Source organism: Mobula birostris, chromosome 8 (genome assembly GCF_030028105.1).
Source record: "Mobula birostris isolate sMobBir1 chromosome 8, sMobBir1.hap1, whole genome shotgun sequence".
NCBI lineage: Eukaryota > Metazoa > Chordata > Chondrichthyes > Myliobatiformes > Myliobatidae > Mobula > Mobula birostris.
Window position 1 is genome coordinate 44,355,255 of NC_092377.1, and position 15,254 is coordinate 44,370,508.

General features: G+C 39.8%; 2 protein-coding genes across 3 annotated transcripts in view; both read right to left on the bottom strand.

The window, feature by feature from the left end:
- The window catches only part of tgfb2 (transforming growth factor, beta 2), a 69,059-nt gene extending 60,945 nt beyond the window's left edge, over window positions 1-8,114 (bottom strand). Inside the window, exon 1 of the mRNA XM_072265082.1 lies at window positions 7,100-8,114. Coding sequence (XP_072121183.1) covers window positions 7,100-7,445 — 346 coding nt within the window. The 5' untranslated portion in view covers window positions 7,446-8,114. The remainder of the gene's footprint in view (window positions 1-7,099) is intronic.
- A 1,848-nt stretch (window positions 8,115-9,962) lies between these two features.
- Window positions 9,963-15,254, bottom strand: part of rrp15 (ribosomal RNA processing 15 homolog) — a 36,953-nt gene continuing 31,661 nt past the window's right edge. For both annotated transcript variants that reach the window (XM_072265083.1, XM_072265084.1), the window contains exon 5: window positions 9,963-10,216. In XM_072265083.1, coding sequence (XP_072121184.1) covers window positions 10,088-10,216 — 129 coding nt within the window. In that variant the 3' untranslated portion in view covers window positions 9,963-10,087. The remainder of the gene's footprint in view (window positions 10,217-15,254) is intronic.

The window sequence follows — 15,254 nt, forward strand, 5'->3', positions numbered from 1 at the left end:
TATTCTTCAAGAGTCCATTCAAAAGATTGGGATTATTTTACTGTTCGGAGAGTGAATGTTTTGGATTAACATTAGAATAAATTATTTGTGGTGCTTCTTAGGAACTATTGACCTGTTCTTAGCTACAGGAATGATTACCCTTAAATGTTAGAAACTGCACTCAAAGTTGGATGTTCTGGCTGAAATAGAATGGGTTTTTGTTTTTATTTTTGTATAGGAGATAAGAAATGGTAGAGTGGACATCCATTTCATGTTCCATTCAAATTTCTCCTTTAGGAAATATGCAAAAGGGAAAAAAGTCCTTTTCACTTATTGCTCAAAGCTCAAATCTACTCCAATGCAACTTCCTTGAAAAAATATTATTTATTAATGCCACCATAAAGCTCTGATTCATAATGTAGCTTTACAAAGAATAGGAGAGTTCCCCAACACAACACTCAGGTTTACTAACTCTTTATCAGAAAAGTATCATTGGCAAAGCAAGCTCCAAGGAACTTCCTAGTCTATGAAATCATCTGTATGCCATTGCCTGTTTTACATGTTCATATACTGTCAAAATCATTGGTTGAATCTAGTTCCTAATGCAAAGATAAATTCAGGATCTTATCTCCAGTGCCTCCATGGCAATCATGGATAGCAAGGGCACAGTATGCCTGGTGTGGGTGATTAGAAAGATGGCACACCGGTTCAATTCACATTGCTTAGGATTGGTCTTAATGCGTCATTAGGCATAGGAGGGAAAACATTGTTCTTTGTCTGACCATGCTGCAGCAGGCTTCACATCGTTTGATATTGATACAGAATGATTCCCAAGTAAAATGAACGACTCTTTAATATTGACATTCACTTCCTTGATGGGAACTACGCTCATTCGAAAAGCAATCAGGCAAATGCATTATTGTGAGCCAATTGAACAGACCATTAATTATACAATTGTAACACATTAAATACTGCTTTGGTTAGAAAATTATACTATTCTGTACTAGTGCTGACTTAGAGTGTCTCAGACTGCAGTATGCCTAAACATAAATCTCATTACTACTTTTGGTTTTAATCAACACCCACTTTTCCCCTTTTGGAATGGAAAATGAAAATTAACATCTCTTTTGAGGAAAAGATCATTAACAGTAACTATTGTATACTTACATGTTGCTCATAGAATATAGAACAGCACAGGAACAGGCTATTTGGCCCACATTGTTGTGCCAAACCAGCTAAAAGGCAAAGCAAAAAACACCCAAACACTATTCCCTTCTACCTACACAACGTCCATATCCATCCATCTTCCTTACATCCACGTGCCTACTGAAATTGCTGAGATAATAGGGAAAAAAAATAAGTAACAAAAAGAACTAAAAGGCCTGGCTGGTATTTTATGAAAGGAAGGGAATACGATTCAAAGATGGTGCTCCTTTTATTTGATTTATGTTCCCTCCATCTATCTTTTCGGTGGTTAGGAGCTAGTTAGAAGTTACGAATCGGAGAATGAGTAACAACTTTTAGGAATACATCTACTACTAATGCCAAGATGTTTAGGCAATCAGAATTCCAAGCAATGCATGCAGATAGCTCCGAAAGCTTCTAAAAATGAGATGTTCGGGCTCTGTCAGTCACCTGGTCAATACCGTCTATGTCCTTAATACACTGGGATTGTGTACAACTGGAAAGTTGTATAAGCGTACTCCTGTTGAATCTCAGCCTGAATACAATGACCTTGTTCCACAGATAGATCTGTTAATGCCTGTAAGACTGATAGATATTATTAGTGGTGCACTGCATTAAGGAAGTGCTTGGCAGGGTATTAGAATTGGATGAGGGCAAGTTTGCCCAAAATTACTTCCTCATTGCAAGAACTTGCAAATACCAGGAAGTCATCACACAGACTACAGTCACAATCCATTTCATCATCTGCGAATCATTGAACTTAGGGTGGCCATGTGTCTTGCTAAAAGAAATATGTGCACTTGAAAAGATCTTAATAAAACCTCACACAGAAAGGCACAGATATAAACTAGCCACTATTGTTCTTCTCAGTGCATCTTCAGTTGGACTGTATTACCATCCGAGGCCTGTAATTGTGGAGTGTGAAATCCAGCCAGTAATGCTCAACTCAAAGTGTGCATTACACACGACAGGAACTGTATTCTGCTGAACAGGAAAGAGTTAAGTGCATGTGTGCTTCTTGCACAGTCATGGTACAGGGCAAGTGGACTTAGAATCCACTTCTCCTTCAAGCATAAGAATTACTCACTCCTAAATTTACAAAGTGCTCTGCTGTTCCAATGAACCACCTAAGCATTTTAATTTAGACCCCCCCCAAAAAAAATCTGCATCTTCTAAGAATATTTACTTTCCTGAACAAGAATTACTAGAGCTGTATCAATATTCCACTCAGGAAAAATTTAATTTGATAATCATTGTGGAAATTTTCTGAAGAATTAGATTAACATTTAACTTAGTAGGAAAATTAGAAAAACTTTTGCACATTTCCTACATTTAATCTATTTCTTTTATATTCCACTGTGTTCAATTTTTGGATTTTCTATTGTTTTAGATGATTTGTAAAATATAAAACGATGATATAGTTTGTATACATTTTGATTAGCAACATCAGCTATCAGAAACATTATTTGTCATCATACCCTCTGTACCAGAACAAAACAATGATTCGATAACACTGCATTTGGAGATCAGGTTCAATAAGCTAGCCATGGTTTTCATTTCTGCTGTCAACTATGTCATGCTGTTAACAATATTTAGATCTGCAACTTTGAGAATGATGTTTTAGCCCTTCTTTAATTTCTTTTTTTTTCTAATTTTGATTTGCTAACGTATTTATTTACAATGTCTTAATTAGCTCAAACTATTTGCTTCCATGGAATGTTGTGACATTTTATTTTTGAATTTGCGACACAGATTTACATTCCCTATTTAGGATGAATGGTTTCCAAAGGCTGGAGACAAACTGTGTTTACATTAAAAGAGTTTCTGGGAACCTCTTATCAGAATTTCACTAATTCTTCTCTGAAAACCACAATGCAGTTTGTTAAAAATTTACATTACTATTACCTAAATAATCTCTTAATCAGGGAGCTCAAGGTATGATCATTACGCTGTGGGAATTATTTTCCACGTTTTTGTTTAGAAAGTACGTTGTATGGCAGATCCTCGAGTTTTAAAGCAATGTCCATTCTTCATCCCGTGCAAAATATTCCAGTAAATAGAAGCTGCCAAGTCCAACTATGGATTTAAAAAAATGAAAAACTCCCTCGTGGGCCAAAAAAAAAGAGAGAAAATACTGCAATGAAACAGGTTGGGAGAAAGCTCAATCCTGACGAAGAGTCTCGGCCCGAAACGTCGACTGTTTACTCTTTTCCATAGATGCTGCTTGGACTGCTGAGTTCCTCCATCATTTTGTGTGTATTGCTTTGATTTCCGGCATTTGCAGATTTTCTCTCTCTTCAAATCTGCAGAGTTGTAAAATGGCAAATAATTTCCCACAACTTAATGATGAATGCTGGTCTGGAATTTCCTGGAACGATCCTCTGAAACTGTGGTATACGACTGAAGATGCACCAGATTTTTCAAAGATTTGCGCACCTGTATCACATGTCATATCGCTATGTGCAAATAGCCCCAGCTTTTCACTCACTCTGTCCAGCCTCACTGCCGCTCACCTACGTTGCTGTATCCACGACCAATTCGCGCGTCGCAGTCATACAGCACGGGAAAAATTAGAATGCTTCGGGGCTAGATTTGGGCACAGCACTGCTATGTGTAGCTTGGTGTTAACGAAACTGAGATTTCTGGAATTTGATAATGGACTTTCTTCAATACAAACTTACTAAAGGCTGCACTGTACTTCAGCAAGACTCAATGTAAGAAAACTGCGCGGCTAATGACCTCCGGGTCAACAAAACCAAGTTCTGCATTTTAATTCAAGAGATCAGGGGGACAACGGGCAAAATCCTGTGAGAATGGAGCGTCGCTGGCATTACTTATTTGTAACTCTGTATCTGCCCTTCCTTTGTTCCAGTTATGATGCTCCGTAACTTTGCTCAAAATTCCTATGAGGTTCGGTAACTTCAGTGAAATGCTGATTCAGGAGATTCCAATATTTCAGGCATATGGCATTTCTCCCCGGTAAAACAAGTGCTTCTAAAACAACACCGCCGTTTCCAGCCGCAATCCTGAGCTGGTTTGATGTGGATGCAAATAAGATGAGGCCTTTAAGCATCGTTTTACTATGAATGGTTGAATCATCTCGTCTTGTTTTATTTTGGTTCTGCATTTTTTTTAACAGAAACATGTCTCTTCCGAACGCCTTCGTGAAATTACAACGAATATAAGCAAATCAGGCAGCGCTAACATCCTGCAGCCAAACGCATTTTAAGTACGTGGCCAATGGTTAGTCAGAACAAACTTGTGAAAATCTGTGATTCGCCAAGGTCCAACTCCTTACGCCCCAATCTAGCATGCGCTTTCAGTTCGAGAAAAGTAAGTACGTACAAAGTTCGCTGCTCTTAATGTTGGGAGGTCATTGCATTTCCTCTGGGTTTTATTACAGCAGTGCCTATTGTGAGCGATCGGTACATTGCATACTTCTTCGTCCCCTTGATCTCCCAGAATTCTTTCAAGCGCCACAGTATCAATTCGTGAGCAGTATGTAGGGTCCTCTGTGGAGAGTACTAGCTCACATTTCCTGCTAATATAGATGCATTCTGGCTGTTCGGAAACTGCAGCGATAGCAGAGTTGTCTTTGTTTTCTTCCTGGCTTCCGATTGGTCGAATCTTGTTCATAGAGATACTGTACATGCAACTGCTTGGAAAACGAGCCTTTTGGGACGGAGCCTGGAGCTCAGTCAGGTCCAGTATACACACACACAGGCAACAGCACGAAGTTGGGTGTTTAGGGGCACCGTATACAAAAGGTTCAGACTCTTGCCTGCAGACTTTAGGACGAGGAGTTCCGCACAGAACACGCGTTTCAAAGCCAGATGTAATTAATATGGACACTGTATCAGGAAAACAGTGCATGCAGTTAGGAGCCAGGTTGCCATTGTGCCAAATTAGGCAAATCGAAACAAGATACGCGTTTTAAAGTGGCCGAACGCGCCGGGGAGCCCCAAGGAATATCGCCCCTCCTCTCTCTTGGGTTATTTCACTTTCAATTATCCAGCAAAATTCTTGTTCACAGATTTCATAACATGGTACTTTCTTTTCCAGCAATCCGATTTCCTTGTCCTATATTCCGGGGTTGAAAACTCTCAAAATGAGAAAGACATGCTCACAACCGTAAATTGCAATCTTTAACTTGAAAACTTGACTCTAAGTGATTCAAAGTAAACGTTTTAGGGGTTGCATTACAAACGTCTGCAAAAAATCAAGTGGAGAGTTTGGCAGAGCTTCCCGTTAAACAATACTCTCTCCCGACCACTCACACTAAGGTAAAAGTTAAGAAAAAATCTATTTTTTTTTCCAAGGCAAGTAAAGGCTACTGCAAACTGAGTTGCCTTTTCCTGTTTCGTTATTTAAAAACTACACTATAAAATACCTTTGATATTGGATTCGTGGTTTCTACATAATGCTGTAGTTTATTGGACAATACAATTGCCCTAAATCCGAATAACAAGATTCAGGTCAATAGAAGCAACCGACTAGACTGTTGAAACTAGACTGTTTTATGTATATAATCGCTACGATACCTCGGTTTATATCTCACAGCTACCCTTTTGACCCGTTTATTGTGTAATGATTTTGGCACTCCGCCCAACCTGGAGGCTGACAGCAACAGCCAAGGATAGGTCTGCATGTGAAACTGCCCTCTGAGGGCTGTGGGGCCTGACATTGTCCTCCGTCAACCTGGTGAGAAGCAACTTAATAAGAACGAATCTCCCTCCATTTGCGGTGAAAGGGGTTGCAAAGAGCTAGTCAAAATCATTTTAACCAAAAAGCACTGGAATGATCCCTCACTTCGCACCCATTCGCATTTGTAGGCTATTATTAATAACTTCGGTTTCGACTGACAGTTTTTTTAGAATGCCATGTTATATTTTCGGCCTGTTGATAAATAACTAATTGCTTTAACACTTTATAAATCATTTCAACAAACATCTTAAACCTGCCTCTAAGGTGTGAGATATTGGGACAATCTTCTAAATCACTTTCTACGGCCTATTCCTCCCAGAAACAACTTTCCTTTGTTTACAACACTTACTAGATTTTTTAGATATATTTTCTTGACATTAACTGCTGTTTTCATCCAAAATCAAGATCGATTTGTTAACTCTATGGGCACCGGCCCAGAGAAAATCATTTTAACTTTAAAAAAACATTTATTGAGCTTATCCCATTGGACCCATTTTAACTTCTGCACCATTCGGCGTTTACCGTGTACGCACGTGCCAGTTTTATTTACTCTGTCACATCGCCTAAAGGCGTATTTGGAAACTGACAAAATATGATTCAGCACGCAATGAGTTAAATAGTAGTCGACCATCGAATATTCAACCCCATGCCTGACTGTCGTGTTTGTTTACAAAGCACCTGTCTTGGAATTTCTGCATTTCCACTGAAGATAGCAGGTTCTAGATTCTGAGCTGAATATTTTAGATATGATTTCCACGAGTATTATCCCAAATCAGTTGGTGGTCGGGCGGCTGTGCACGCCGCTCAAAACTCAACTTTACCGCTACAAAAATAAACAGGACCAAAATATGTCATTATTATTTTTTCCAGTCACGTCAGTATGCTCTGTCCAAATAGGCGAATACCTCTCATGCTTTATATATCACAATATCTACATCATACAAAAAAAAACTGGCGAGGAACCAGGGTGTTTCTTTGGTCGCGTTGATTACCCGTGCAAAAAACGTTTAAGTAATTCTTAAGGAGGAATGACATCCCTTTTTGCTGGCACAGGGTGGGTATTACAACTATTAAATCCTCGCTTTAGACGAAGCATTGCCAATCATACATCTGGAGCCAAACTAATGGGCATTTGAAGTAAGCAGATTTATGTCGTCTTAATGCTTGGTAAAATACATACATAAGCTGACAAAAAGGGATGTGGTCTCTTTAAGCTACTTTTAAGGCTTACTTTCACGGGAGCTATATGGATTCGTATCAATCCTGTAAACTTCTTTTGCGTAATATTCTTCTTCACTCCTTTCTCGCTCACAAGTGGCAGCCCTCTCGTTTGCCTTCTCCTGAAGCAAATCCCTGGTGCTGTTGTAAATCGCGATTACCTCTGCCGGCACCTCTTCTGGCTCCGGGTAATGTTCCGGGGGTTTTGTAAGTTTCAGTTTGCTGAGGATTTGCCCTCGGATGGCTTTGATCCTCTTATCCTTGAACTGGTTGATGTCGAGGGTGTTGCAGGTCGATAAGCAAGCGCCGATCATCGCCAAATCCAGCGTGAGAAACACAGTGAAAATGGAGTGGTGCATTTTCAAAGTTGGTAAGTTGGAAGTTGAAGGGAGGAGGGAGAGGAGAGGGGGAAGAAAAGCAGCTGCAGATCGTAATCTTCACGCGAAAAAAAGCACCAGATTAGATATTTACAATAAAAAAGGCATAAAGGCTCTTTCTAGTTGCTTATTCTTGATTCTCAAGCCTTGTGCAGTTCACAGACTTGCCAAGCGCTGCCTCCTCGCTGCAGCGCCAGTCCCGGCACCAACACTGCTACTGCCGAAGATAAACACACCTTCACTTCATTGCAATCCGCACCAAGTCTTTAAACTTCGCCCAACTTCTCTCTCTCTCTCTCTCGCTCTCTCTCTCTCTTTCTCTCTGACCCCTCTGCTTTTCTCCAGTGAAATGCCAATAAAATACCAGCTTTATTCCACCACGATGAGATTTTAGATCCACGGAGATTTAAAAAAAAGTACAATTTTGCCAAAAAAAAACTTAATTTGTCAAATGCTACGTTAGGTTTTTGTAGAGGCAGAAAGATTAGATTTTTTCTTATATGCAATTAACTTATTATACTTAAAAAAGTCTGAAGCAGTGAACCGTTATTTTCGCTGCCCCATGCTAGTAAAGGATCCCAGGCTGGAAGTGAGTGAGTGGGGGAGAGAGAGAGAGAGAGTGAGAGTGTGTGTGTGCGTGTGAGGGAGAGAGTTGCCAGCAGATAACATCAGGCTCGCACACGGGAGGCATTTATAATGTCCTACTTGACCACGTGTTACCTCCATCGAGTGACGTGGGGTCCGAGGTTTCCTCGCCGCCGTTACCAGGCTGTCCACATACAGGCGTCGCTGGTATTCCGCGCTGTCTTAGTGCCTGCCGTCTGCTCCCACTTTCCGCAACTTACTTTCGACTTTCAAATTTTGAGAAACAGGAGGATAACGACTGGGGGGGGGGGGGGGTGCGGGGCAGGAGATCTGCCATTTCAAAACAGGTCGGGGTTTCTTAGAATATGGACCGTCGTTCATTTATATAGAATTTTAGGAGAATGTTTGCATTTCTATCCCGCCATCTTGCATATTAACGAGTGCTGGGAATTAAAATGCGAGAAAAAAACAACCCGACCTTTGTAACACATACAGGTTATATGACAATAACAGAAGTGCTGATGCTGCTTATGCTATAAAGTTATTTCCGCCCAAGTCTCCAAAACCAATATACATCGTAATTAAGTAATCTGTCCATTGAAAAGAATGGACCAGGGATACCTTGAGGCTTGTGAGAAAATTACAATCGTTGAGGCCACCTGGTTTATAAAGTGATCTGAAATAAATGTATGCGAAGCCGAACGTTCAAACAAGTTTACAAAGCACGGGGCGTGAGATCAAAGCACTTTGGAGAGAGCCGGGAGAAGGTGAACTTCAGTGCGTGATACGTCATCAAGATCATCATCCGAAACCTTCCCACTTGGAGTCAGCGGGTACTCCGCTACTGCTTACAGCTCAGGTATAAATATTTCCAAGCATAATATCTGGCGAAACGGGAAGTTGGAGGTGGAGTGTTAGTGAGAGGAAACTGTCGTTTTTGCTTCTTTCTAAGCAAACACCGCAGTTCAAATTGGATTGAATTACAAACAATAAAACCACTGAGAAAATAAAGCGTTCTATAAACGAATAATATAAAGGAGCACTAGGGCCCAGGTGGACTCCAATTCTGAAGCAGGAGGCATCCCCTCTATAGCGAGGGTCATTGTGTGCCCGGTTACTTTACTATTTTCAGCATCCGAGTCACCCGACGTGACTCAAAAAAAAAATCAGAGTAGGCAGTTAGACAAGGAACTCGGTTTTTAAACTAACAGACAACAGGCAAATCGTTCCACATCGCAGAGGAAAATTAAGTGATTCAGACCCGGCAGCACAATTGGAATTCTCCCGTCAAAAAAGAGCAGTAAAGGACATAGGTCACAGAGAGTTAATGTCTGTTGCTCCAGCAACTCCCCACCTCCCCCACCAGCAGTATCTGGTCGAGAGTTTCTCCGTTCGCTATTAATTTATAAGATCTGTCATGCACATATGCATAAACATTACAAACAGATACTGTTATTTGAGGTATAAAATAAAGCAAGCCCTACCAACACAAGGTAGATTTAAACCGTACACTGTCCGGTCTGAAAGTAACGTGGCTATATTTCACACAAGTACCAGGTGCGATGGCTGCTTCTCCCCACTGACGAGATTCCTCGCCCACTTGTCTCATTGCTATGCGAACGGAACATTCGTAAAATGCATCCCCTGGATCAACTGTTCATAGAACTTCAGAAACAGTAAAGCGCTGCCTGAAGATCTGAGGCGTTTACGCACCTCACCTGTGCGGCTGCCACACAGATCAACCCCGAAAGACCAGATTATGTTAAATAATAGACTTGGTCCACCATTATTTCCAGTCAGCCCAACTTGGTGTGGTCTTAATAAGCATCAACATTTCTCCCGCATTCCAGGTAATCACATACATTTCAGAAGACACCGTGACGTGTTTGGATTTGGGAAACGATTAAAAAGACATTGGAAAGAAATAGTTTGCTTTATTTTAGGAAAAAAAGCCATATATTATACAATTCCTTGCATTCACAGAATGAGCATCGCTGTAGTTTACATTTCAAACCGAGGAGAGCTTCTGCTGAGAAGGATCAGCGGTCCGAAGCACTTTCCTCGCCAGCAACATCACTCTCCTTATCCCAGTCTTTCATGGTGGCTCCCATCATGAAGTCATCGCGTAATATGTTCCATGCTGCAACTTCTTCTGATTTAACCACAACCTGAAAATAAACCAGCTGATTACCAAATATAATCAAAAACACAAAATTAACACATGATCCCGTTTATATACCCATCTGATGTAATTTTAACCCACCCCACCCCCGGTGCTGACTCATTAGAATAGTTCTTGGCACACAACTTCAATACAAATATGGCCTTAATAAATGTTTTGAAACGTGATATTTCTTTTGATCTTTGAACCAACTCCCCATTATGCACTACATCAACTCGTATGGCACAAAGCTGACTTTTAGGAAATTTGATGACTGCAGAATACATGTGTCTTTGGAACCCGTCAAACATTGTTATCGTGGCATTAATTCATTTTCTTGCGGTCGGTTGGTTAAAACGGAAACAATCTTGTACAACATTTCCTATATTTGTGTTTAAAACTCGAGGCATCCGGCTCAGTAGCTGGAATCAGCCGTAAGCTCCCTCTCAACTCGCTTTCAGGAGTTCCTATTTAAACAAGGCTGTGCATCACGAGCATGTAGAATTTCACAACTCACTCACTAAACAGGCTGTCCATTCCAGTGGAGCTGGAGCGCCACCCTGAGGCGCTTTGCAGTCGTACACCACCAACCATCAACAGCCTTTCTCATGCACCGATGGAATTACAAAGTGGCACGACTTTGAAACAATAGAGGATAACCTTGTTAGATGCTTAATATATTCGTGGCTAAATAAAAATAAAAGTCTCTTTTCATGGGAAGAAATGTTCTTTTTTGGGATTCAACTCCGCTCACTGGCCTTCCATTCATCTTGCTGTGGAAAGAATCCTTTTTCACTGTATGATCCAACAAGTTTTGCACATTCTTACATAGCTGCAGGTTAATTCTGCTATCGTTCACCTTCAATAACAAAGTACCTTCACTTTAAAATATGAATGTGAAAAAAAAATGGATTTTGGCATTCACCAAGAATTGTTAGTACTTGACCATGAATGAGCAGTTCAAAAATTATCCCCAAATATCCTTACAACATCCCACACACCTGCAAAACTTGGTACTGCATGCAGTTTAGAAGAACTATAGAGCTCATTGAAGTTTCTGAAAATTCGGCATATTTCAAAATAACATCTCACAACACTGCACCATTTTTTCCAATATTCAGGATTGGGAATTAGTATCGATATTAATACTCTTATGATAACATGCCCATGCGATAATGATGGGCTTTGAATTAGGATTCTATAGGAACTGTGAAGTTACTGGGTCTAGGGTTGGTATAATTTAGAAAGTTTATACGTATAACTATTGCTATTTTGGAGTTAACATCATCTACTTTAGCTGTTACAGTGTTAAAGAGGAAGAACATAATTAGAAGACGACAACCTTGCTTTTTGAACCTGTTCCACCATGCATCAAGAACGTGGCCGATGAAATACCAGTGCTATCTTCCCAAACCATCTTCCTGTCCCTCAGCATCCAGAAAGTTTCAGTGGAATCTCCTTTCATTCTGCCCAACTCCAGAAAATAAAAAAAATCTGAGAAGGCCCAGCCTAAAGCCTGTCCTCATGCAGCGAACCTGCAAACCCCAAGAGTCAATTTGTGAATCTTTGTCATGATCCTTTGATCTATAGGAAATATATATTTTCATAGGTAAGAGGACAAAACTCCAGGTGTCATTTCATCAAGGTCTTTATAAGTGTAACCAGACATCTATAGTTATGTATTTAAATCCTCTTTAATCAAGTATAATATACCATCTGCCAATCTAATTAATTACACACACTATAGTTTTCAGTGATTTGGATACCCATGACACTTTCAGCATTTTCCCAAAAAACATTTAAAAAAATACCCTGTCTAAGCAGTTCATCTCCTAACTTGCCACATTATATCATTGACTCCCTCACCCATGTTCTTACCCACTCATCTTGACTGTCCATAGGCCCTTTACATCCTCCACCCTATCCTTAATGACACATGGTTCTGTATTAATATTAGGATTCCAGGTCAAATCATTCGATGTTGAATATGAGTAGATGGGATCTAAGCACTGATCCTTGCCCACAACCTGTGAAAAAAACCCGTTTATTCCCATTCTTTGTCTTCTATTCAATATCCAGTTCTGAGACCATGGCATTGTATTACCCCAAAGCCACATTCTCAAACCTCGTTGATCAATTTCTTATGGGGATCCTTACTAAAAACCTACTGAAAATTAAACAGTTCACATCCATTGGTTCACCCATATTATTCACATCTTTGAGAATGAGAATCACAATTATCACTGAATTATCACTCTGATGTGAATCTTGTTGTCCAGCAGCAGTATAGTTCAAAGACACAAGATTGCTATAAATTACAAAGTGCAGCTGACTGAGTCTACAATCCAGTTTACCAGCCACATATCATTTCCAATTCATAAATCCATGTTGATTCAGTTCTATTATTTTGTTCTTCACCATAGCTATAAACTGAAAAAAATCAGCATTTTATGACTGTGTATAACAAATGGAAAATACATTTTTGCAATCAAGGCAACTGCAAAATATTAAAAATCAAAATTGGAGCAGTTATAAATGGGGAAAAATAGACAAATTGTGAACTTTTTTTTCCCTCAGAGGGATTGTAAAGTTGTAACCATTAATTGTCCAGTCGTGGCCAGAGCTGTAACAGGGATAAGGACACAATTAAATAAATATCAGGAAGCTGACTAGCTCCAGAAAGGTGATCTGTACCAGAAGCAACACCTCTTTACTGCACACAGCCACAGACAGTGGTACCCCAGTCAATATCTAGCACGAGCAGCTTTCTTGATGAAAAAAAAAAGCTCCACTGAAAAAAAGTCTGTACGTATTAATAGCTACACTTTCTATTTCAGATGGTAATGATCAACAGCAAGGTCCCAATTTTTTCCAATTCCTAGCATTCCATATATTACCCCAGCTAACATAAGCCAATTCAGCCTAGACTAAAATTTATCTGCAATCTTCTAGTCTACGTGTTACTATTGTAACAGAGGGTACCTTTACCCTATGGGACAGAGAGACCCACATTTTCATCTTTGTAGTTATATTATCATATACACTGGACAAATCCTAATTAGACAAACTTCCTTAGTCTTGTGGGTTAATCTCATTAGCTGGCAACACTTTCATGCCTGATCAGTTGAAAGCTGAAGTCCACGATTTTATCAGACTCTCAGTGATAAATCTGCAAGGGCACTCCTCTGTTTGACTCCAGAATTCAGCAGGATGAATCCAGTTTTCCTCAGGACCAACCTTAAATTTTTGGTAAAGAGGAAGGTGGATTAACATACATGTGAAATAAAAAAATCTGTAGACGCTGTAAATCCCAACAGCAAATCCTGGAAAATCAAAATGTTTCTCTTCCTGTGGAGGTTGCCTAACCTGCTAGGTGTTACCAGCATTTTGTTTTTGTTTTACATTTATAAGAAATAATTTAGTGTATCTCTGTATAAATGTTAAGATTCTTTTGAATTAATTTCCCTTGAAACCAATACATTGAAATAATTGTCTCTGAAGGAGGGACAAAAATATTACAAGCATTTTTTTTTACAGGGGATAACAAGACAGCAAGTCCAGATAATACAGAGCTTGCAGATAGACAAGGGAGTACTGCAGAAGGTGACTGCAGACCAAGCTGACATTGATGGGTTGGAGTGAGGAGATGGAATGGAGAGGAGGGAATAAGTAAGTAATTGTGGAAAATAAAAACTCATGGTGAAGGAGATCACATATTGATGTGGACAGGAGGCTGGCAGGCAAATTGTCTGACAACTCAAAGAAAGGCAGGAAAGCTGTGAAGAGAACACAAGACTGAAAAAAGGGATAGAAATGGGTTAAGTGAGTGAGTAATGATTTGACAATTAAGAGAATAATATGGGAACATTTGAAATCATCTGTTTTGGTAGAAAATAAATTCATACAATTTAAATGGTGAGAGCAGAACACAGCTGAAGCAGCATCTCAGCAGCACAGACTAAATGCTGGAGGAACGCAGCAGGCCAGGCAGCACCTAGGAAAAGAGTATGGTTGACGATTCGGGCTGAAATGTTGACTGTACAGTACTTTTTTCCTAGAAGCTGCCTGGCCTGCTGAGTTGCTCCAGCACTTTGTGGGTGTTGCTCGGATTTCTAGCACCTGCAGATTTTTTCTTTGTTTGTGAAGCAGCCTCTGAGCGTCTTGGTGCATCCCTCACAAAACGCAAACACAGTAAGTAACTAGGAAAGGTAATATCAATACTTATTGCTGGATGACTAGAATACAAAATAGGGAGGTCTTATGCTTTATGCTTTAGTTATACATTAAGTTCAGCTGCACAGGACACTGGTGAGATCAGATCTGGAGTACTGCAAACAATACTGACATCCTTATTTAAGAAGAGATATTGATGCCTTGTGAGCAGTTCAGAGGTTTAGTACCCCGACACCTGGAATGCAGTGGTTTTATGAGAAAATCTGACAGACTAGGCTTGCATCTACTAAAGAGAGGGGACTTTATTAAAACATATGAATCTGAGAGTGGATATGCAGAGGAAGTTTTCTCCCAAGGGAGAGTTTAAAGATAATTGTCACTGTTCAAAATTAAATGGTCACCCATTTGAGACAGATGAGATAAAAAGATCATCATTCAGTGGGTTACAAATATTTAGATGCCTCTTCAAGGAATAGTGGAGGCACAGTCTTTGAATATTTTTAAGGTGAGGATTGGTAAAAGGCTACAGGATGTGTACAGGATTGCACAATTGAGGTCACAATCCAATCAGCCATAATCTTACTGAATGGTGAAACAGGTTTGAGGGCTCCTATTTGTATGTTTTTATGTTTGGTGGATGGGTGGGGGAATGTCAAGATCAGCAAGATATGGCAAACATACCTGAGATTAAATTTTAAATCAATGAGAGAGCCAAGATTAGCAATTCCTCAAACTTTAGGATCTTTAATATCTGCATCTCCTTCTCCCTCTTCCATACTATTCTCCGACTCTTCACCATACTCGGAGTAAAGTTTCAAACTTAGACTTTTGAAATTACTTGCAGGGAATTTCCAATTTTAAGTGTATTTACC